At 44.8% G+C, this 23,758-nt stretch overlaps 1 protein-coding gene and 2 long non-coding RNA genes across 4 annotated transcripts in view; all 3 read right to left on the reverse strand.

Moving 5' to 3' along the window:
• Positions 1-9,629: 9,629 nt before the first annotated feature.
• On the reverse strand, positions 9,630-12,092 carry LOC121839298. Its single transcript, XR_006078883.1, has 2 exons — positions 10,818-12,092; positions 9,630-10,768 (listed from the first exon to the last, which is right to left on the reverse strand). It is a non-coding gene; the product is annotated as an uncharacterized LOC121839298 (long non-coding RNA).
• A 175-nt stretch (positions 12,093-12,267) lies between these two features.
• The window catches only part of LOC112240152 (transforming growth factor beta-1 proprotein-like), a 38,827-nt gene continuing 27,336 nt past the window's right edge, over positions 12,268-23,758 (reverse strand). Inside the window, exons 3-6 of the mRNA XM_042297731.1 lie at positions 16,379-16,610; positions 15,608-15,758; positions 14,188-14,298; positions 12,268-12,432 (exon numbers count right to left, since the gene is read on the reverse strand). Of these exons, the coding sequence (XP_042153665.1) occupies positions 12,385-12,432; positions 14,188-14,298; positions 15,608-15,758; positions 16,379-16,610 (542 nt within the window). The 3' untranslated portion in view covers positions 12,268-12,384. The remainder of the gene's footprint in view (positions 12,433-14,187; positions 14,299-15,607; positions 15,759-16,378; positions 16,611-23,758) is intronic.
• On the reverse strand, positions 16,617-18,744 carry LOC121839299. Of its 2 annotated transcripts, none has more exons than XR_006078885.1 (3): positions 17,741-18,744; positions 17,488-17,695; positions 16,617-17,407 (listed from the first exon to the last, which is right to left on the reverse strand). It is a non-coding gene; the product is annotated as an uncharacterized LOC121839299 (long non-coding RNA). The 2 variants fall into 2 exon arrangements; XR_006078884.1 differs by having other exon boundaries at positions 16,617-17,375; positions 17,424-17,695.

Genomic DNA, 23,758 nt, shown 5'->3' on the forward strand with positions numbered 1-23,758 from the left:
AGAGGGCAACCAGTGGGTCTGTCTCCTCTATACCACCCACCTGGTAGTGTGGTGGATGGGACTACCAGCTCTCTGTAACCTAGAGGGCAACCAGTGGGTCCATCTCCTCTATACCACCCACCTGGTAGTGTGGTGGATGGGACTACCAGCTCTCTGTAACCTAGAGGGCAACCAGTGGGTCTGTCTCCTCTATACCATGTTTTCTTGTAGGATGACAATGTCTGTATTTCCAATTTCTTTGACGAAGTCCAGGTTCCTGCTCTACACAAAAACAACACTAGACACTATGGAACACAAAGCTTTTACTATCTCATCCTGGAATATACAAGGTCTGAGGTCATTTGCCTTAGTGTTGTTTTTGTGTGGTTTAGGCCCAGAACGTTTCAGTAGGTATGAGCAGAGTAGCCACAGCCCCCCAAACTCTAACCCCCTCCCACAGCCGCCATAACCCTGAAGTCCTCCCACATTCCCTGTAACACTAACTCCCACGCACGCACGCACATGTGGGGTGGGGGGCTCCCCTGCCTCCTCCCTGCCTGCTCCCTCTCTCTCTTGCTTTCTCTCTCTTTCAGCGTAACCAATATGTGGCAGGACCAATCCTCTGTCTCTTGGGGACAGGACAGGCATCCACATATTTTAGATATCCGGAGGCACGACAGACCCCTAAAGAGTCCCCTCCCGAGCCCCCAACCCCATCCCACAGCCCCCTAACCCTGACCACCTCCCACATTCCCCATATACACACACACACACACACACACACACACACACACACACACACACACACACACACACACACACACACACACACAAAGCTCCATCCCTCCCTCCCTGCTCCATCCCTCCCTCCCTGCTCCATCCCTCCCTGCCTGCTCCATCCCTCCCTGCTCCATCCATCCCTCCCTGCCTGCTCCATCCCTCCCTGCCTGCTCCATCCATCCCTGCTCCTCCATCCCTCCCCCTGCTCCATCCCTCCCTCCATCCCTCCCTGCTCCATCCATCCCTCCCTGCCCTCCATCCCTCCCTGCCTGCTCCATCCCTCCCTGCCTGCTCCATCCATCCCTCCCTGCTCCATCCCTCCCTGCTCCATCCCATCCCTCCATCCTGCCTGCTCCATCCCTCCCTGCCTGCTCCATCCCTCCCTGCCTGCTCCATCCATCCCTCCCTGCCTGCTCCATCCCACCCTGCCTGCTCCCATCCATCCCTCCCCCTGCTCCATCCCCCCTGCCTGCTCCCCATCCCTCCCTGCTCCATCCCTCCCTCCCTGCTCCATCCCTCCATCCCTCCCTGCCTGCTCCATCCCTCCCTGCTCCATCCCTCCCTGCTCCATCCATCCATCCCTCCCTGCTCCATCCCTCCCTGCCTGCTCCATCCCTCCCTCCCTGCTCCATCCCTCCCTGCTCCATCCATCCATCCCTCCCTGCTCCATCCCTCCCTCCCTGCCTGCTCCATCCCTCCCCCTGCTCCATCCATCCATCCATCCCTCCCTGCTCCATCCCTCCCTCCCTGCCTGCTCCATCCCTCCCTCCCTCCCTCCCCTCCCTGCCTGCTCCATCCCTCCCTCCCTGCTCCATCCCACCCTCCCTGCTCCATCCCTCCCTGCCTGCTCCATCCGTCCCTGCCTGCTCCATCCCTCCCTGCCGGCTTCCTCCTTTCCTCTCCTCTCCCTCATTCGCCTTTCTTCTTCTGTCCTCATCCTCCTACTTTCCTCTCCTCCTTTCTCCCCCTTCATTCCCCCCTGCTTGGTTCTGAATTCCCCTCTGACACACATTCCTCCTTTCCCAGTCCTTCTGTTTATGACTCACCAGCCTTTGAACTGCCTTCAAGCAATGTGTGTGTGTTTTTGGTTTTTACTATTATTGTGGGGACCAGAAGCCCTTAAAAGGATAGTAAAACAGGAAAAATTAATTTTAATGTTCCCCACAAGGAAAAAGGCTATTTTAGGCGTAGGGGTTAGGTTTAGGGTTAGGATTAGGTTTAGGGTTAGGTTTATGCTTGGGGGTTAGTTTTAGGTTTAAGGGTTAGGGTTAGGATTAGGTTTAGGGGTTAAGTTTAGGGTTGCAACTAGGGTTAGATTTAAGAGTTTTTTTGTTTGTGCTGTCATCCACCCTTGGGTTGCACGGGCCTATTGCAACTTCCTGCTCAGTCTGGTATGGAGAGGGGAACGTGGGGCGGTAAATGTGTCTGGTCTGGAGAGGGTGGGGGCAGATGGGGCGTTTTTTTCCTGAGGAATTATTGGAGGCCGAGAGCTCAGAGGGGTCACCTGAGACAGTTCAATGAGAGGAAGACAACAATGAGAGGAAGACAAGGGTTGATTAAGTGCTGAGGGTCAACAAGTAGAAACAAATTATAATATTTAACCATGCAAACTATTCAATACATGAATAGATATATCATTGAATAAGCAAATGATATAGTAAATAATGAAAGACCAAGGGATTAAATTATTAAGGGATTAAGGGATTAATATGAAGAGATTGAGGGATTAAACGATCAAGGTATCAAGAGATTAAGGGATTAAGAGATTAAGATATGAATATATGAAGAGATTAAGGGATTGAGAGATTAAGATATGAATATATGAAGAGATTAAGGGATTAAGAGATTAAGATATAAATATATGAAGAGATTAAGGGATTAAGAGATTAAGATATGAATATATGAAGAGATTAAGGGATTAAGAGATTAAGATATGAATATATTAAGAGATTAAGGGATTAAGAGATTAAAATCTGAATATATGAAGAGATTAGGATATTAAGATATGAATATATAAAGAGATTAAGGGATTAAGATATGAATATATGAATAGGTTAAGGGATTAAGAGATTAAGATATGAATATATGAAGAGATTAAGATATTAAGATATGAATATATAAAGAGATTAAGGGATTAAGATATGAATATATGAATAGATTAAGGGTTTAAGAGATTAAGATATGAATATATGAAGAGATTAAGAGATTAAGATATGAATATATAAAGAGATTAAGGGATTAAGATATGAATATATGAATAGATTAAGGGTTTAAGAGATTAAGATATGAATATATGAAGAGATTAAGGGATTAAGAGATTAAGAGATTAAGATATGAATATATGAAGAGATTAAGATATGAATATATGAAGAGATTAAGAGATTAAGATATGAAGCGATTAAGGGATTAAGAGCTGCATAAGTAAGTGCTATGTTTAAATGCTTCATATAAGAAAAGGAAATAAATAGAAAATAGAAATCAATTCAGGGCAAATAAAACATGTTCTTTATTTCTGAACTTCCTCCTGGTGTTGGTGGCCCCTCTGTCTCTCCTAATTGGGCCCCCAACTGACCCCTACAAGTCAACATAGTATATTTGTCTTCACCTTTCAAACCAAGTGGAGCCACGGTCTTCATTTTGTTTATCCACCTGGATTCAGTCAGTATTCTCTGGGATTATGGTCCAGCAGGCTGTCATCTCTAGACCGGCGATGTGTAGGGGGAGGTTGTGTGTTGGGTTGTAAAAGTGTTAGACCAGGTGTGTTTGTAGTGTGTGTTTTTTATCGTCAGTAGTGTAGAAGTGCTGTTTGATGCGTTTCAAGACGACGTGGCCGGTTTCTCCTATAAAACACGTTGTGACCTAACGCTGCAGGTTTATGGCATAGACAATGCTGGGGCTCTCTGAATGGTCATGGGGATAGGTCTATAAGTGTGTGCATATGGATTTGGAATGTGTGGGTGTTGTGTATAATACTGTTGTGGTTTTTAAGGGTGGGTCCGCATAGACTAAGAGATCCGCTCAGGTTGAGGTTTCTGCAGCAGGCAGACATAGGTCTGAAGTTCTGTGTGTGTGTGTGTGTGTGTGTGTGTGTGTGTGTTTGTGTGTGTGTTTCGGTGTCCTCGGGGAGACTGTGTGTGTGTGTGTGTGTGTGTGTGTGTGTCAGTACATTATGTCCAAGAGGTTCATTGTGTGTGGGTGGAAACTGTATTTTACTGTCATGGTGGGGTGATGAATGTTCAATATGTCAATAAATGTCCTGAAGTGTACCAGATCATGTTCACATACCCCCAAAATATAGGGTTAGGATTAGGGGTTAGGGTTAGGGGTTAATGTTAGATTTAAGGTTATGTTTAAGGTTAGGGTTAAGGTTAAGAGTTGGGGTTAAGTTTAAGGTTAGGGGTTAAGGTTAGGTTTAAGGTTAGGGGTTAGGGTTAAAGTTAGAGTTAAGAGTTGGGGTTAGGTTTAAGGTTAGGGTTAGGGTTAGAGTAAGCGTAAGGGTTAGGATTCTGCTTAGATTTAAGAGTTGGGGTTAGGTTTAAGGTTAGGTTTTAAGGTTAGTGTTAGGAGTTTTGTGAATGGGAATCAATTGTTTGGTCCTCAGAAGGACAGTAAAACAAATGTGTGTCTGTGTGTATGAGTGAGTTTGAGTGAGATTGTGTGTATGTGCATGTGTGTGTGTGTGTACTACTGTGTACACAGTATATTTGTGTGTTTACTTTTCCATGCTGTCACTAACCTTCAACACACCTGAACCAGCTGCTCTCCTTCCTTACATAGTACCGTAAATAGAGAGAGGGAGGGAGGGAGGCTGGGAGGGAGGGAGGGAGGCTGGGAGGGAGGGAGGGAGGCTGGGACGGAGGGAGGGAGGGAGGGAGGCTGGGAGGGAGGGAGAGAGAGAGAGAGAGAGAGGGAGGGAGAGAGAGAGAGAGAGAGACAGAGAGCGAGAGAGAGAGAGAGAGAGCCGTGCCTGCTGGAAGCGACAGTGCCGGTCCCCCTCCTCATCCACCATTGAAACATAGCCCCAGGTCTCCTCCCAGGTAGTCAGGCCATTGAGTGTTTACCTTACTGTCTGTCTGTAGGAGTGACTGTCTGTCTGTCTGTCTGACTGATGGACACACACACTTGGCACACAACATGCTTTTCCACCATGGCGTGGAAAACTCTCCCCCACACACACACACACACACACACACACACACACACACACACACACACACACACACACACACACACACACACACACACACACACACACACACACACACACACACACACACACACACACACACAGCCCTACCAGCCCTACCAACTAGTAGTTGATTGATTTTCTCAAGAATGTTCTCTATAAATCTGATTTTCCCAGTGTTCTCTACAAATCTGATTTTTCCCAGTGTTCTCTATAAATCTGATTTTCTCTAGAACGTTCTCTATAAATCTGATTTTCCCAGTGTTCTCTATAAATCTGATTTCCTCTGGAATGTTCTCTATGAATCTGATTTTCTCTAGAATGTTCTCTATAAATCTGATTTTCCCAGTGTTCTCTATAAATCTGATTTTCCCAGTGTTCTCTATAAATCTGATTTCCTCTGGAATGTTCTCTATAAATCTGATTTTCCCAGTGTTCTCTATAAATCTGATTTTCCCAGTGTCTCTATAAATCTGATTTTCTCTAGAATGTTCTCTATAAATCTGATTTTCCCAGTGTTCTCTATAAATCTGATTTTCTCTAGAATGTTCTCTATAAATCTGATTTTCCCAGTGTTCTCTATAAATCTGATTTTCCCAGTGTTCTCTATAAATCTGATTTTCTCTAGAATGTTCTCTATAAATCTGATTCTCCCAGTGTTCTCTATAAATCTGATTTCCTCTGGAATGTTCTCTATAAATCTGATTTCCCCAGTGTTCTCTATAAATCTGATTTACCCAGTGTCTCTATAAATCTGATTTTCTCTAGAATGTTCTCTATAAATCTGATTTTCCCAGTGTTCTCTATAAATCTGATTTATAGGTGGTGAGGGTAGGCAACAACATCTCCTCCCCGCTGATCCTCAACACTGGGGCCCCACAAGGGTGCGTTCTGAGCCCTCTCCTGTACTCCCTGTTCAACCACGACTGCGTGGCCACGCACGCCTCCAACTCAATCATCAAGTTTGCGGACGACACAACAGTGGTAGGCTTGATTACCAACAACGACGAGACGGCCTACAGGGAGGAGGTGAGGGCCCTCGGAGTGTGGTGTCAGGAAAATAACCTCACACTCAACGTCAACAAAACTAAGGAGATGATTGTGGACTTCAGGAAACAGCAGAGGGAACACCCCCATCCACATCGATGGAACAGTAGTGGAGAGGGTAGCAAGTTTTAAGTTCCTCGGCATACACATCACAGACAAACACACATTGGTCCACTCACACAGACACACGTGAAGACACACACAGCAGCGCACACTTCACACCTCAGGAGGCTGAAGACAACACGGCTTGTCACCAAAAGCACTCACAAACTTCTACAGCTACCAACTCGAGTTGAGCATTTCCTGGCGGGCTGTATCACCGCCTGGTATGGCAACTGCACCGCCCTCAACCGTAAGGCTCTCCAGAGGGTAGTGAGGTCTGCACAACGCATCACCGGGGGCAAACTACCTGCCCTCCAGGACACCTACACCACCCGATGCTACAGGAAGGCCATAAAGATCATCAAGGACATCAACCACCCGAGCCACTGCCTGTTCACCCCGCTGTCATCCAGAAGGCGAGGTCAGTACAGGTGCATCAAAGCTGGGACCGAGAGACTGAAAAACAGCTTCTATCTCAAGGCCATCAGACTGTTAAACAGCCACCACTAACATTGAGTGGCTGCTGCCAACACACTGTCAATGACACTGACTCAACTCCAGCCACTTTAATAATGGGAATTGATGGGAAATTATGTAAATATATCACTAGCCACTTTAAACAATGCTATCTTATATAATGTTACTTACCCTACATTATTCATCTCATATGCATACGTATATACTGTACTCTATATCATCGACTGCATCCTTATGTAATACATGTATCACTAGCCACTTTAACTATGCCACTTGGTTTACATACTCATCTCATATGTATATACTGTACTCGATATCATCTACTGTATCTTGCCTATGCTGCTCTGTACCATCACTCATTCATATATCCTTATGTACATATTCTTTATCCCCTTACACTGTGTATAAGACAGTAGTTTTTTGGAATTGTTAGTTAGATTACTTGTTCGTTATTACTGCATTGTCGGAACTAGAAGCACAAGCATTTCGCTACACTCGCATTAACATCTGCTAACCATGTGTATGTGACAAATACAATTTGATTTGATTTGATTTGATTTTCTCTAGAATGTTCTCTATAAATGTGATTTTCCCAGTGTTCTCTATAAATCTGATTTTTCCCAGTGTTCTCTATAAATCTGATTTTCCCAGTGTTCTCTATAAATCTGATTTTCCCAGTGTCTCTATAAATCTGATTTTCTCTAGAATGTTCTCTATCAATCTGATTTTCCCAGTGTTCTCTATAAATGTGATTTTCCCAGTGTTCTCTACAAATGTGATTTTCCCAGTGTTCTCTATAAATGTGATTTTCCCAATGTTCTCTATAAATCTGATTTTCTCTAGAATGTTCTCTATAAATCTGATTTTCTCGAGAATGTTCTCTATAAATCAGATTTTCTCTAGAATGTTCTCTATAAATCTGATTTTCTCTAGAATGTTCTCTATAAATCTGATCTTCCCAGTGTTCTCTATAAATCTGATTTTCCCAGTGTTCTCTATAAATCTGATTTTCAAAATGTTCTCTATAAATCTGATTTCCCCAATGTTCTCTATAAATCTGATTTTATCTAGTGTTCTCTATAAATCTGATTTTATCTGGAATGTTCTCTATGAATCTGATTTTCCCAATGTTCTCTATAAATGTGATTTTCCCAGTGTTCTCTATAAATGTGATTTTCCCAGTGTTCTCTTTTTTTCCCACAGCCCTACCAACTAGTAGTTGATTGATTTTCTCGAGAATGTTCTCTATAAATCTGATTTCCCAGTGTTCTCTACAAATCTGATCTTCCCAGTGTTCTCTAGAAATGTGATTTTCCCAGTGTCTCTATAAATCTGATTTTCTCTAGAATGTTCTCTATAAATCTGATTTTCTCTAGAATGTTCTCTATGAATCTGATTTTCCCAATGTTCTCTATGAATGTGATTTTCCCAGTGTTCTCTATAAATCAGATTTTCCCAGTGTTCTCTAGAAATGGGATTTTCCCAGTGTTCACAGTGTAGTATAGAAATGGGATTTTCTCTAGAATGTTCTCTATAAATCTGATTTTCCCAGTGTTCTCTATAAATCTGATTTTCCCAGTGTCTCTATAAATCTGATTTTCTCTAGAATGTTCTCTATAAATCTGATTTTCCCAGTGTTCTCTATAAATCTGATTTTCCCAGTGTTCTCTATAAATCTGATTTTCCCAGTGTTCTCTATAAATCTGATTTTCCCAGTGTTCTCTATAAATCTGATTTTCCCAGTGTTCTCTATAAATCTGATTTTCTCTAGAATGTTCTCTATCAATCTGATTTTCCCAGTGTTCTCTATAAATGTGATCTTCCCAGTGTTCTCTACAAATGTGATTTTCCCAGTGTTCTCTATAAATGTGATTTTCCCAATGTTCTCTATAAATCAGATTTTCTCTAGAATGTTCTCTATAAATCTGATTTTCTCGAGAATGTTCTCTATAAATCAGATTTTCTCTAGAATGTTCTCTATAAATCTGATTTTCTCTGGAATGTTCTCTATAAATCTGATCTTCCCAGTGTTCTCTATAAATCTGATTTTCCCAGTGTTCTCTATAAATCTGATTTTCCCAATGTTCTGTATGAATCTGATTTTCTCAATGTTCTCTATAAATCTGATTTTCCCAGTGTTCTCTATAAATCTGATTTCATCTAGTGTGTTCTCTATAAATCTGATTTTCTCTAGAATGTTCTCTATGAATCTGATTTTCCCAATGTTCTCTATAAATGTGATTTTCCCAGTGTTCTCTATAAATGTGATTTTCCCAGTGTTCTCTACAAATATGATTTTCCCAGTGTTCTCTATAAATCAGATTTTCCCAGTGTTCTCTATAAATCTGATTTTCTCTAGAATGTTCTCTATAAATCTGATTTTCCCAGTGTTCTCTACAAATCTGATCTTCCCAGTGTTCTCTATAAATCTGATTTTCTCTAGAATGTTCTCTATTAATCTGATTTTCCCAGTGTTCTCTATAAATCTGATTTTCCCAGTGTTCTCTAGAAATGGGATTTTCCCAGTGTTCTCTAGAAATGGGATTTTCTCTAGAACGTTCTCTATAAATCTGATTTCCCCAGTGTTCTCTATAAATCTGATTTTCCCAGTGTCTCTATAAATCTGATTTTCTCTAGAATGTTCTCTATAAATCTGATTTTCCCAGTGTTCTCTATAAATGTGATTTTCCCAGTGTTCTCTATAAATGTGATTTTCCCAGTGTTCTCTATAAATGTGATTTTCCCAGTGTTTTCTATAAATCTGATTTTCCCAGTGTTCTCTATAAATCTGATTTTCCCAGTGTTCTCTATAAATCTGATTTTCTCTAGAATGTTCTCTATAAATGTGATTTTCCCAGTGTTCTCTATAAATCTGATTTTCCCAGTGTTCTCTATAAATCTGATTTTCCCAGTGTTCTCTATAAATCTGATTTTCTCTAGAATGTTCTCTATAAATGTGATTTTCCCAGTGTTCTCTATAAATCTGATTTTCCCAGTGTTCTCTATAAATCTGATTTTCCCAGTGTTCTCTATAAATCTGCTACGATAATACAAGAAATGAACAACATCAATGTTTATTTAAAGTTGTTAAGATATTTACGTTGAAATGAAAAAAAAGGACTGAAAAAAAAGTAAGTGCAATTATTGTAAAGTGAGAAAGAAGCAGAGTTCCCTCTCCCACAAGACCTGGAACCGAGCAACAACAACAACAACAACAACAACAACAATTTTGTTTTGGGCTGCAATAACAAGCAGAAATGTGACTATTTTATCTTTAAATAGAAGCAATAAATTGTCTATATTGACTTTATAGCAACGTGAAGCAGCAACACATGAACAGTGTGTAAACAGACGGTCCATGGTGCCCCCAGCTTCCTCTAAACCCCCCACCACCACAACCACATTCCCTCTCCCTCTAAAACAACACGCATGTCATAAGGCAGGGCGTACCAATCCTACTAATACTGCCACAGTTACTCCTCCCTCTGACAGCACAGAGCATGTGATACACACACAACGCTACACACACACGCACACGCACACGCACACACACGCACACACACACGCACACGCACACACACACAATGTTATAACAAGCCGGACAGAATGATGAACAACCTACGACAGGGGAACAGAAACAAACTGACAGCACACAGAATAACAGAATAACATAGTAGCAGTAATAAAGCTAAATAAACAGGTGAAAGTGATGGACGGTAAAGATGAAACATTAAGGACCTACGTGCTACTAGCCAGGGAGGCCATCGACCAATAAACAGTCTCTCTGGAGGCCATCGACCAATAAACAGTCTCTCTGGAGGCCATCGACCAATAAACAGTCTCTCTGGAGGCCATCGACCAATAAACAGTCTCTCTGGAGGCCATCGACCAATAAACAGGCTCTCTGGAGGCCATCAACCAATAAACAGTCTCTCTGGAGGACATCGACCAATAAACAGTCTCTCTGGAGGCCATCGACCAGTAAACAGTCTCTCTGGAGGCCATCGACCTGTAACAGTCTCTCTGGAGGCCATCGACCAATAAACAGTCTCTCTGGAGGCCATCGACCAATAAACAGTCTCTCTGGAGGCCATCGACCAAAGAAAAGTCTCTCTGGAGGCCATCGACCAGTAAACACTCTCTGGAGGCCATCGACCAATGAACAGTCTCTCTGGAGGCCATCGACCAATAAACAGTCTCTCTGGAGGCCATTGACCAAAAAACAGTCTCTCTGGAGGCCATAGACCTCTCTGGAGGCCATCGACCAATAAACAGTCTCTCTGGAGGCCATCGACCAGTAACAGTCTCTCTGGAGTCCATTGACCAATAAACAGTCTCTCTGGAGGCCATCGACCAATAAACAGTCTCTCTGGAGGCCATCGACCAGTAACAGTCTCTCTGGAGTCCATTGACCAATAAACAGTCTCTCTGGAGGCCATCGACCAATAAACAGTCTCTCCTTAGGCCATCGACCAATAAACAGTCTCTCCTTAGGCCATCGACCAATAAACAGTCTCTCTGGAGGCCATCGACCAATAAACAGTCTCTCTGGAGGCTATCGACCAATAAACAGTCTCTCTGGAGGCCATCGACCAATAAACAGTCTCCCTGTAGGCCATCGACCAATAAACAGTCTCTCTGGAGGCCATCGACCCGTAACAGTCTCTCTAGCCAGGGAGGCTCGCTGTCGTAACACTTCTCAAGCCTCTTCTGGGAAACACCTGGTCCAGCCCAATGATTCACCCACATAAACAAGGTCCTTAGGCTTTTGTGCAAATGTGTGGTGTCCTCGTACTAATGTCTGGTACAAGTGAGTTCTGGACAGGCACTGTTGGTTATAAAAAAAAGTCCTGGGCCCATCCTTACTAGAAAAAAATGTGTTCCCCTTAAAATGAAGGATTTCATTCTGGTCCTGTTGGGTGTTCTCTGGGTCCAATGATGTCCTCCTGTACCTCTTCTGGGGTATCGGATAACCCTTAACCCCTGTCCTCAAAGTCTCTCCCATCACTACCCCACATGCCACTGCACCTCTAAGCCTCTACAGTAATACACTATACAGCTCTGCTACATGTAACACAATAAATTAATTCACTCCTTGAGATAAATGTATTATTTAAATGTAAAGCCTATATTCATTCAGGTTATAGCGTGTAAAATGTAAAAAAGCAGAAATGTCCATAGTTCTGGTCTTGTTCCATCAGGGAGGAGGCTGGTTCTGTCATCGATCACAAATTATCATCTTCTCATCTCTTGTTCCACTCCGCCATCCCAGAGTCAATCGTTCTATCTCGTCTCTTGTTCCTCTCTGAGTTCTCTCTCCTCCCTCCATTCCTTCTCCGTGTGTCCGTATCGGTGTGTGTGAGGAAAAAGAAGAGGCAGAGACAGAGGAGATAGGAGGAGATAAGAGGATATAGGAGATAGGGGAGATTAGAGGAGATAGGAGGAGATAAGAGGATATAGGAGATAGGGGAGATTAGAGGAGAAAGGAGAAGATAAGAGGAGATATGAGGAGATAAGAGGATATAGGAGATAGGGGAGATAGGAGGAGATAGGAGGAGATAGGAGGAGATAAGAGGATATAGGAGATAGGGGAGATTAGAGGAGAAAGGAGAAGATAAGAGGAGATATGAGGAGATAGAGGAGATTAGAGGAGATAGGAGGAGATAGAGGATATAGGAGGAGATAGAGGAGATAGAAGAGATTAGAGGAGATGGGGGAGATTAGAGGAGATTAGAGGAGATTAGAGGAGATTAGAGGAGATAATAGGAGATAAGAGGAGATAGGGGAGATAGAGGAGATATGACCGATGTCTTCTAGCTGCACTTACAGCTCTCTACAATCATGTTGGACAACTGTTCCACCTGAAACAAACAAACAAACAAACACACCACACCACTGTTAGTGACTACACCACACAACAACACTGTTAGTGACTACACCCCCAACACTGTTAGTGACTACACCACCCAACAACACTGTTAGTAACTACACCCCAACACCACTGTTAGTAACTACACCCCAACACCACTGTTAGTGACTACACCCCAACACCACTGTTAGTGACTACACCCCAACACCACTGTTAGTGACTACACCCCAACACCACTGTTAGTGACTACACCCCAACACCACTGTTAGTGACTACACCCAAAAACCACTGTTAGTGACTACACCCCAACACCACTGTTAGTGACTACACCCCAACACCACCGTTAGTGACTACACCCCAACACCACTGTTAGTGACTACACCCAAAAACCACTGTTAGTGAGTACACCCCAACAACACTGTTAGTAACTACACCCCAACACTACTGTTAGTAACTACACCCGAACACCACTGTTAGTGACTACACCCCAACACCACTGTTAGTGACTACACCCAAAAACCACTGTTAGTGAGTACACCCCAACAACACTGTTAGTAACTACACCCCAACACTACTGTTAGTAACTACACCCCAACAACACTGTTAGTGACTACACCCCCACCACTGTTAGTGACTACACCCCAACACCACCGTTAGTGACTACATCCCAACACCACTGTTAGTGACTACACCCCAACACCACTGTTAGTGACTACACCCCAACACCACCACTGTTAGTGACTACACCCCCACACCACCGTTAGTGACTACACCCCAACACCACTGTTAGTGACTACACCCCAACACCACTGTTAGTGACTACACCCCAACACCACTGTTAGTGACTACACTCCCACCACTACTGTTAGTGACTACACCCCAACACCACCGTTAGTGACTACACACCCACACCACTGTTAGTGACTACACCCCCACCACTGTTAGTGACTACACCCCCACCACTGTTAGTGACTACACCCCCAACACCACCGTTAGTGACTACACCCCCACCACTGTTAGTGACTACACCCCAACACCACCGTTAGTGACTACACCCCCACCACTGTTAGTGACTACACCCCAACACCACTGTTAGTGACTACACCCCCACCACTGTTAGTGGACAATCCTAGCTGAACATCTTTCACCAACAGTCATGACTGATTATGTCATGTAGAAATAGAATGTCTCGCCTCTAAAACACAGAAGTGTTAATACCTTGTGTTGTCTAGGTTAGGGTTAGGGGGTTAGGGGGTTAGAGGGTTAGGGGTTAGGGGTTAGAGGGTTAGGGGGTTAGGGGGTTAGAGGGTTAGGGGTTAGGGGTTAGAGGGTTAGAGGGTTAGGGGTTTAAGGCGTTAGGGGTTAGAGGGTTAGGGGTTAGGGGGTTAGGGGTTAGAGGGTTAGAGGGTTAGGGGTTTAAGGCGTTAGGGGTTAGAGGGTTAGGGGTTTAAGGCGTTAGGGGTTAGAGGGTTAGGGGTTAGAGGGTTAGGGGTTAGAGGGTTAGGGGGTTAGGGGGTTAGGGGTTAGAGGGTTAGGGGGTTAGAGGGATAGAGGGTTAGGGGTTAGAGGGTTAGGGGTTAGGGGTTAGAGGGTTAGAGGGTTAGTGGGTTAGGGGGTTAGGGGTTAGTGGGTTAGAGGGTTAGGGGGTTAGCTGTACCTTGTGTTGTCTAGGTTAGGGTTGGGTTAGGGGTTAGCTGTACCTTGTGTTGTCTAGGTTAGGGTTAGGAGGTTAGGGGGTTAGCTGTACCTTGTGTTGTCTCCCTACGTAGTAGAGGATTGGCAGAGGGTCCAAGACCTGGGGTACACAGCACGGCTGGGCCGACGCTCCTGGGTTGTGGTGCTTGTACAGGGCAAGGATCTGTGTGTGTGTGTGTGCGTGTGTGTGTGTGTGCGTGCGTGTGAGAGAGAGAGACAAACACAGACAGGTCACTTAAGTAGTGCATTGTCAGCAAAAGCACTGTGCCAAGACAATATGACACACAAGAGCTACATCGCTGAGAAATAACATGTATGTGTTGGACAGAGAGAGGAGGAGAGGTAGTAAGGCAGAAGGAGATGGAGAGAGAGAGAGACAGAGTGAGAGAGGGAGAGAGTGAGAGAGAGAGAGAGAGAGAGAGAGAGAAAGAAAGAGAGAGAGAGACAGAGAGAGACAGAGACAGAGAGAGAGAGAGAGACAGAGAGAGACAGAAAGACAGAGAGAGAGACAGAGAGAGACAGAGAGAGAGACAGAGAGAGACAGAGACAGAGAGAGAGACAGAGACAGAGAGAGATAGAGAGAGACAGAGAGACAGAGAGAGGCAGAGAGACAGAGAGAGACAGAGACAGAGAGAGATAGAGACAGAGAGACAGAGAGAGACAGAGAGACAGAGAGAGATAGAGACAGAGAGAGAGACAGAGAGAGACAGAGAGAGACAGAGAGCACAGTCAGTACATGTCAAGTGTTTACTGGCCCCTTGCTGAGACAGTTCTTATCCCTGACCACCATGTCTCATGCAGACGTCATCACTAACTATTGGGATTTAACAGTACAGGGCTAGCGAGTCAGGAGTTTTTCTAGAACACGTGACCTGACCACTAAGAAAACAGCAACTAGAGCCCCAGAGGTGTAAACAGAGACATTACAGACAAACAGTAAATAGATCGATCAGGAAGAAGGAGACAGCTGGGAAGCCCCTGACTTTCTACTAGTATCTCTGGACTGGTCCACAGACACTTCTGATTACACACAACTAGTATCTATCAGCTCCTGTCACAGGACAGATGACTGCCTCTTATCTAACTCTTAAGGCAGAGCTCTCTGTTTCCTGGAAACGTTACAGAAAATGACTATATCAGTGGAGACAGGGGTGGACATTAAGCTGTGCCAAACTAGCCCGCCGGAAAGAGAAATGTTGTCAGATTTTGGACCCGGACTAGTAAACATTGTGGTCTACGAGACTGACTGGCCAGTGTCCACAATCCTTAAGTTCCATCTTTAAGTGGAGATGTACCATTCCAGACTTGAAACTGAGAGTATTCTAGAACTGTACCTGAGAATATTCTAGAACTGTACCTGATAATATTCTAGAACTGCACCTGAGAGTATTCTAGAACTGTACCTGAGAATATTCTAGAACTGTACCTGAGAATATTCTAGAACTGTACCTGATAATATTCTAGAACTGTACCTGAGAGTATTTGTTTTCAGCATTCCAGATGTAGGTGCATGAGCCCATGCAGTAGTTGGCATGGTAACCTTTTGGCTGGTGGATCCACTTCCAGCCCAGATCTTTCCTGAAGTCGATGTAGAGTTTCCTCACGCAACAGTTCTCTGTTTTACTGCAGAACAGAAGGGAGGAAGATGTTAGGGTGAGACAGACAGACAGACAGACAGACAGACAGACAGACAGACAGACAGACAGACAGGCAGGCAGACAGACAGGCAGGCAGACAGACAGGCAGGCAGGCAGACAGACAGGCAGGCAGACAGACAGACAGACAGACAGACAGACAGACAGACAGACAGACAGACAGACAGACAGACAGACAGACAGACAGACAGACAGACAGACAGACAGACAGACAGACAGACAGACAGACAGACAGACAGACAGACAGACAGACAGACAGACAGACAGACAGACAGACAGACAGACAGACAGACAGACAGACAGACAGACAGACAGACAGACAGACAGACAGACAGACAGACAGACAGACAGGCAGGCAGACAGGCAGACAGGCAGGCACAGGCAGAAGGCAGACAGGCAGACAGGCAGACAGACAGACAGGCAGACAGGCAGACAGGCAGGCAGGCAGGCAGGCAGACAGACAGACAGACAGACAGACAGACAGACAGACAGACAGACAGACAGACAGACAGACAGGCAGACAGGCAGGCAGACAGACAGACAGACAGGCAGACAGACAGGCAGACAGACAGACGTAGCAGTCCTTACTCTGTGCAGGTGTCGCCTGTAGTGACGGCCCGTTTCTTACGCGAGGAGGTGAGCTGTGAGCTGTAGTTCTGGGGGATGGACATGGCCAAGATGTGAGGCTTCCTCATGTTCTTGGCTAGACCAGCCACGTCACCTCGTACCCCGCTGTCCAACCCGGAGATACTGAAGAGGAACTTTTCCATGGGTTTACCACACTCACAGTACAGCTTCAACTCAAAGCCCTGCTCTTCCTCTGAAACACAACGAGAGCAGAGACACAGGTAGCGTTGCAAAGGGAGGGTATAGTGATGGAAACGTTCTAAGTTTACCAGCAAAACTACCAAAATGGTGGTATCTTTCAAGGATTTTATGTAATCTATAAAAGACATCTAGTGGCCATTTTGGGTACTCCAGATTTTTTACAGGTTTCTGTAATTATTTCTGGTCTTCTGTGTGGCCTTATCAAATGTAAAATATTTGGAAATATTAAATAAGATTTTTTATTTTATTTTTAAGAATAAAATGACAAAGCTGTGTAAAACATGATCCTAAATATAAACCATCTACTTAGTGAATACTATTGGAGTTTAATTAATATGAGAGGTTCAGCATGAAATCACCGTTTTTCGTATTTAATATTTAAATTGGGTTCGACTCAGACTCACGTATGTACGCCTTTCCTATGCACTTCTCAGTAGTTGGTGTTCAGACTCACTTTTTAAATGGGCTTTGCAGGCGTGGTTCCCTTGCGCGCGCTCAATACCTTTCATTCAACTGCTAAGAACCCTCCCACTTGCTGGACAACAGATTTTCTCGTGGTGTTTTCCATTCAATGGGGTTTTCAGCACATTTATCTTAATAAAGTCATCCCTTTAAAAGTTGGTGTACCTTTAAATGATAATTTCCTCCACAGACTCACTAGAATACATGGACAGAATGGATCAGAATATTAGGGATTAATGAAAGATGGATGCCTGATGAAAACGTTAAGAGTTGAAACACTGTTGTAATAAATGACCTGGGAGCATCATGACCAGGGAGCATCATGACCTGGGAGCATCATGACCTGGGAGCATCATGACCAGAGAGCATCATAACCTGGGAGCATCATGACCAGGGAGCATTATGACCTGGGAGCATCATGACCTGGGAGCATCATGACCAGGGAGCATCATGACCTGGGAGCATCATGACCTGGGAGCATCATGACCAGGGAGCATCATGACCTGGGAGCATCATGACCTGGGAGCATCATGACCAGGGAGCATCATGACCTGGGAGCATCATGACCTGGGAGCATCATGACCTGGGAGCATCATGACCAGGGAGCATCATGACCTGGGAGCATCATGACCTGGGAGCATGACCAGGGAGCATTATGACCTGGGAGCATCATGACCTGGGAGCATCATGACCAGGGAGCATCATGACCTGGGAGCATCATGACCTGGGAGCATCATGACCAGGGAGCATCATGACCTGGGAGCATCATGACCTGGGAGCATCATGACCTGGGAGCATCATGACCTGGGAGCATCATGACCAGGGAGCATCATGACCTGGGAGCATCATGACCTGGGAGCATCATGACCAGGGAGCATCATGACTTGGGAGCATCATGACCTGGGAGCATCATGACCTGGGAGCATCATGACCTGGGAGCATCATGACCTGGGAGCATCATGACCAGGGAGCATCATGACTTGGGAGCATCATGACCTGGGAGCATCATGCATACATGCATATTCATCTCCTATTCAGCAACCTGATTGGTTGATTTTTAAAATACTCTGATCTTGTATATAATTTTAGGGTTAGGAAAGTGTTTATGAATCACTAACAAAACAAACAAAAAAGTTTGGAGAGCTTTTACGCACAAAATATATTGGTGAATCAAAAATACAGTGGTTAAATTCATCATGAAAAATATTAAATTGTTCAAATCATGAAATATTGGAAGTGTACAATAGGGGTTGAACAGTAGTTTATATACTAGTCTATAAATCTAACCTAATAATCATCACTAATCAAGGAACTGTGAAGACAACGGTCCAGTCGTTGTGAACCTCGCGCCAGGCTCCAGGTTTAACCTGCTAAGTGTGGTCTGAGTTCCATAATGATTCCAATAGGCTACATGGTCCAATATGATCCCCTATTGGCTAGCAATCCTCAGGGAACAACCACACGACAACCACAAGTGACAGAGGAAGGAAATGCAAACTAATCAGCGTGCGACTCGTCCTTCAGGACAGAGCTCTAGTCCTAACCCAGAGCCCCACCTGTTTTCAGCCCTAATCCAGAGCCCCACCTGTTTTCAGCCCTAACCCAGAGCCCCACCTGTTTTCAGTCCTAACCCAGAGCCCCACCTGTTTTCAGCCCTAACCCAGAGCCCCACCTGTTTTCAGCCCTAACCCAGAGCCCCACCTGTTTCAGCCCTAACCCAGAGCCCCACCTGTTTCAGCCCTAACCCAGAGCCCCACCTGTTTTCAGCCCTAACCCAGAGCCCCACCTGTTTTCAGCCCTAACCCAGAGACCCACCTGTTTCAGCCCTAACCCAGAGCCCCACCTGTTTCAGCCCTAACCCAGAGCCCCACCTGTTTTCAGCCCTAACAAAGAGCCCCACCTGTTTTCAGCCCTAACCCAGAGCCCCACCTGTTTTCAGCCCTAACCCAGAGCCCCACCTGTTTTCAGCCCTAACCCAGAGCCCCACCTGTTTTCAGCCCTAACCCAGAGCCCCACCTGTTTTCAGCCCTAACCCAGAGCCCCACCTGTTTCAGCCCTAACCCAGAGCCCCACCTGTTTCAGCCCTAACCCAGAGCCCCACCTGTTTTCAGCCCCACCTGTTTCAGCCCCACCTGTTTCAGCCCCACCTGTTTCAGCCCCACATGATTTCAGCCCTAACCCAGAGCCCCACCTGTTTCAGCCCCACCTGTTTCATTCCCACATGATTTCAGCCCTAACCCAGAGCCCCACCTGTTTCAGCCCCACCTGTTTCAGCCCTAACCCAGAGCCCCACCTGTTTCAGCCCCACCTGTTTTCAGCCCCACCTGTTTCAGCCCCACCTGTTTCAGCCCCACCTGTTTCAGCTCCACCTGTTTTCAGCCCCACCTGTTTCAGCCCCACCTGTTTCAGCCCTAACCCAGAGCCCCACCTGTTTCAGCCCCACCTGTTTTCAGCCCCACCTGTTTCAGCCCCACCTGTTTCAGCCCCACCTGTTTCAGCCCCACATGATTTCAGCCCTAACCCAGAGCCCCACCTGTTTCAGCCCCACCTGTTTCAGCCCCACCTGTTTCAGCCCTAACCCAGAGCCCCACCTGTTTCAGCCCCACCTGTTTTCAGCCCCACCTGTTTCAGCCCCACCTGTTTCATCCCCACATGTTTTCAGCCCCACCTGTTTCAGCCCCACCTGTTTCAGCCCCACCTGTTTCAGCCCCACATGATTTCAGCCCCACCTGTTTCAGCCCCACCTGTTTCAGCCCCACATGATTTCAGCCCTAACCCAGAGCCCCTCCTATTTCAGCCCCACATGATTTCAGCCCTAACCCAGAGCCCCACCTGTTTCAGCCCCACCTGTTTCAGCCCTAACCCAGAGCCCCACCTGTTTCAGCCCCACCTGTTTTCAGCCCCACCTGTTTCAGCCCCACCTGTTTCAGCCCCACCTGTTTCAGCCCCACCTGTTTCAGCCCCACATGATTTCAGCACCACCTGTTTCAGCCCCACCTGTTTCAGCCCCACATGATTTCAGCCCCACCTGTTTCAGCCCCACCTGTTTCAGCCCCACATGATTTCAGCCCTAACCCAGAGCCCCACCTGTTTCAGCCCCACATGATTTCAGCCCTAACCCAGAGCCCCACCTGTTTCAGCCTCACCTGTTTCAGCCCCACCTGTTTCAGCCCCAACCCAGAGCCCCACCTGTTTCAGCCCCACCTGTTTTCAGCCCCACCTGTTTCAGCCCCACCTGTTTCAGCCCCCATGATTTCAGCACCACCTGTTTCAGCCCCACCTGTTGTCAGCCCCACCTGTTGTCAGCCCCACCTGTTTCAGCCCCAACCCAGAGCCCCACCTGTTTCAGCCCCACCTGTTGTCAGCCCCACCTGTTGTCAGCCCCACCTGTTTCAGCCCCACATGATTTCAGCACCACCTTCGTAGCAAAATAAATAAATATATATATACATATATTATTTTTTAGTTGCCTGTTTTGCATTTTATAGGCAGCTCCAAAATGCAGGTGTTTCAGCCCAGGTCAGTGCATTTTGTGGAGGTGGGGCAGCCAGCAGAAAATACAGTGTAAGTGATCTGTAAGTCAGGTCATAGCCTGTATAAGTCCGGTCATAGATCAAATCAAATCAAATTGATTCATATAGCCCTTCGTACATCAGCTGATATCTCAAAGTGCTGTACAGTAACCCAGCCTAAAACCCCAAACAGCAAGCAATGCAGGTGTAGAAGCACGGTGGCTAGGAAAAACTCCCTAGAAAGGCCAAAACCTATGAAGAAACCTAGAGAGGAACCAGGCTATGTGGGGTGGCCAGTCCTGTTCTGGCTGTGCTGGGTGGAGATTATAACACATAGCCAGTGTAAGTCAGGTCATAGCCAGTGTAAGTCATCTGTAAGTCAGGTCATATCCAGTGTAAGTCATCTGTAAGTCAGGTCATAGCCAGTGTAAGTCATCTGTATATCAGGTCATAGCCAGTGTAAGTCATCTGTAAGTCAGGTCATAGCCAGTGTAAGTCATCTGTAAGTCAGGTCATAGCCAGTGTAAGTCATCTGTAAGTCAGGTCATAGACAGTTTAAGTCAGGTCATAGCCTGTATAAGTCAGGTCATAGCCAGTGTAAGTCAGGTCATAGCCTGTATAAGTCAGGTCATAGCCTGTATAAGTCATCTGTAAGTTAGATGATAGCCAGCCCAGTGTTGTGACTGTGTCTCGGAATCTTCAGTCATTTTTGGAATTAACATAAAATTAACATAAAATCTATGGCAATCTATTCTAACTTTGGTCATTTATACTTGAATAACTTGTATTCATATATAGTATTTTTTATGTCTGAGTTTCTAGTAGATAGACTATGAATTTCTAGAGAACATAGATTCATTAATGAGAAAAGCATCTAATTAACATTGGCATTATTTTCAATTCACCTTGCAACTCTTCCAACTTTGAACCCAATTGACAACAAATACATTACTGACATGGGGGGGGATTCCGACCTGATTTAAGCACGTGTAAATGCACTTTCTCTCTCTCTGGGGGATTCCGACCTGATTTAAGCGTGTATAAATGCACTTTCTCTCTCTCTGGGGGATTCCAACCTGATTTAAGCACGTGTAAATGCACTTTCTCTCTCTGGGGGGGGGGATTCCGACCTGATTTAAGCACGTGTAAATGCACTTTCTCTCTCTGGGGGGGGGATTCCGACCTGATTTAAGCACGTGTAAATGCACTTTCTCTCTCTCTGGGGGATTCCGACCTGATTTAAGCGTGTATAAATGCACTTTCTCCCTGTGCATATTCTGACTTTGAATTTAAGCATGAGAGAAGCATACATTTCGCCCGCTATTCGTTTGGAGGGAGGGGGGGGTAGAGATTTAATAAATTAAATTGTGTCTATAGATACGCTGTACTCTGACCTTGACTTAGTTCCCTTATAAATCCCCACCATCTTTATGATCGATGATTTTGAGAGAGAGAGTGAAAACCTGAAATAACTAGAGGAATATAGAGTATTTCACACATGGCGCTTTTCTTTCATCCGCTAGCCGTTTATATTTTTTTGGAGGAGGGGGGGGCAAATTCGAGTATACCCAGGTTTGAACTGCTACGGTCTGAGTTCCATGACGATTCAAATAGGCGACACGTCCCTATAATCAGTGACAGTTATACATGTATGTGGGTTTAACTGACGGTAGCTGCCCGAAAGTGACTAATATTTAACACCATACACATTGTAAAAATTAAAATAAAATAAAAATACAGTAAAAAGTCTGGGTATATAATTAGAATATTCTAGAAATCATAAATCAACTCGTTTGGCGCTACACTGTAATTTACGCATGGCTACAGTACAGAAGCCTATAGTACAGAAGTGTCCAAATTTGATCCCCAAGTTATAAGGCAATCATTTCATCAACTTCACTGTGGAAAAGGTCATAGGTCGATATGCTTCAGTTGGCTGATCATATATGACTGGTTTTCACACGTGTCTCCAGCGATCATAAGGTAAAACAGAGCTAAAACAACTGTAATTTATATTTACAATCCCCCTTAATCCAAACGGCTTCCCCATTTCCCTAGCTCTTATCAATAGCTCTTATCAATTTGTAAATAACAGGAAATATAAAGTTGACGCTGTTCCACTCGGTAAACCGACAGGTTGCCTCGTTTCATCGATCATAAAGATGGTGGGGATTTATAAGGGAACGAAGTCAAGGTCAGAATACAGCGTATCTGTAGACACAATTTAATTTATTAAATCTCTACCCCCTCCGCCAGAGAGAGAGAGAAAGTGCATTTACCTGCTTAAATCAGGTCGGAATCCCCCCAGAGAGAGAGAAAGTGCATTTACACGTGCTTAAATCAGGTCGGAATCCCCCCATGTCAGTAATGTATTTGTTGTCAATTGGGTTCAAAGTTGGAAGAGTTGCAAGGTGAATTGAAAATAATGCCAATGTTAATTAGATGCTTTTCTCATTAATGAATCTATGTTCTCTAGAAATTCATAGTCTATCTACTAGAAACTCAGACATAAAAAATAAAAAATACTATATATGAATACATTAAAAAAAGGTTATTCAAGTATAAATTACCAAAGTTAGAATAGATTGCCATAGATTTTATGTTAATTTTATGTTAATTCCAAAAATGACTGAAGATTCCGAGATACAGTCACAACACTGGGCTGGCTATCATCTAACTTATAAGATGACTTACACTGGCTATGACCTGACTTATACAGGCTATGACCTGACTTACAGATGACTTACACTGGCTATGACCTGACTTATACTGGCTATGACCTGACTTACAGATTACTTACACTGGCTATGACCTGACTTATACAGGCTATGACCTGACTTATACAGGCTATGACCTGACTTACACTGGCTATGACCTGAATTATACAGGCTATGACCTGACTTACACTGGCTATGACCTAACTTACAGATGACTTACACTGGCTATGACCTGACTTACAGATGACTTACACTGGCTATGACCTGACTTACAGATGACTTACACTGGCTATGACCTTACTTACACTGGCTATGACCTGACTTACACAGGCTATGACCTGACTTACAGATGACTTACACTGGCTATGACCTTACTTACACTGGCTATGACCTGACTTACACTAGCTATCACCTTACTTACAGATTACTTACACTGGCTATGACCTGAC

Source organism: Oncorhynchus tshawytscha, linkage group LG14 (assembly GCF_018296145.1).
Source record: "Oncorhynchus tshawytscha isolate Ot180627B linkage group LG14, Otsh_v2.0, whole genome shotgun sequence".
Lineage (NCBI taxonomy): Eukaryota > Metazoa > Chordata > Actinopteri > Salmoniformes > Salmonidae > Oncorhynchus > Oncorhynchus tshawytscha.